Here is a 1,053-nt window from a genome sequence, read left to right on the forward strand (position 1 = left end):
TAGATAGAACAGACGGTGCACATAGTGATAGCAGGAAGGCAGAGATGGAGCTGTCCTGTCCTAGTAACACAATAGATGGAGTTGATGTGTATATAAATACCACTACAGTATATTGCCAAAAGTATTATGGTGTGGGGTTGTTTTCCAGGGGTTGGACTTGGCCCTTAGTTCCAGTGAAGGGAACTCGTAAGGCATCCGCATACCAAGACATTTTGGACAATTTCATGCTCCCAGCTTTGTGGGAACAGTTTGGGGATGGCCCCTTCCTGTACTCGGCAACTCTGCTGACACCATTAACCCTTACAGTCCTACAGAGACAAATGGGAAATTGTACACAACATGGCAAGAAATGGACAATTGTGACAACAGGAATGCAACAAATGGGCAATTGTGACAATACATGGGCAATCATGATTATACATAGATAATGAATGGGTAGCTATGGCAATACATGGGCAACTAATGGGCATTTGTGACAATACATGGGCAATCATGAGAATACTACCAAATACAAATAATATATATCACACACATAGTGTTACATTGTATTACCTGGGCTCAGTGTGTACAGACATATATATCACACACATAGTGTTACATTGTATTACCTGGGCTCAGTGTGTACAGACATATATATCACACACATAGTGTTACATTGTATTACCTGGGCTCAGTGTGTTGTCCTCCTTTAGTCCTCATGATTGCTTTGCTTTCAGCTGCTTCTTCTGTGTTGTTCTGGTAACCTGCGCCTATCATTGGCGAAGGCGGTCAAGTTTGCACCAATAGGACGGCAGCATTTTTCCAGCCCTTAAAACAGAGCACTCTGATAGGCTATGAAGTAGTCCAGCTGCAAAACAACATGCAGTCCCCTCCCTGAAGCATTGTCCCATTAACCCCAACCGAGGAATGTTACTCTCTGCACTGGAGTATTCAGCAACTCTGCTGACACCATTAACCCTTTACAGTCCTACAGAGACAGTGTGAGCCCCTGGATCATGTCCCCCCCCCCCCCCCCCCCCCCACCCCGCACCAGGCACTGTGCCTTGTGAGCCC

General features: G+C 45.6%; 1 protein-coding gene across 1 annotated transcript in view; it reads right to left on the reverse strand.

The window, feature by feature from the left end:
• LOC108791604 (SPRY domain-containing SOCS box protein 3-like) overlaps positions 1 to 744 on the reverse strand; it is a 7,841-nt gene extending 7,097 nt beyond the window's left edge. Inside the window, exon 1 of the mRNA XM_018562140.1 lies at positions 665 to 744. Within this exon, the coding sequence (XP_018417642.1) occupies positions 665 to 699 (35 nt within the window). The 5' untranslated portion in view covers positions 700 to 744. The remainder of the gene's footprint in view (positions 1 to 664) is intronic.
• Between the last annotated feature and the right edge of the window lie 309 nt (positions 745 to 1,053).

This window comes from Nanorana parkeri, unplaced genomic scaffold (assembly GCF_000935625.1).
Source record: "Nanorana parkeri isolate BGI_ZX_2015 unplaced genomic scaffold, ASM93562v1 scaffold562, whole genome shotgun sequence".
NCBI classification, from domain to species: Eukaryota; Metazoa; Chordata; class Amphibia; order Anura; family Dicroglossidae; genus Nanorana; species Nanorana parkeri.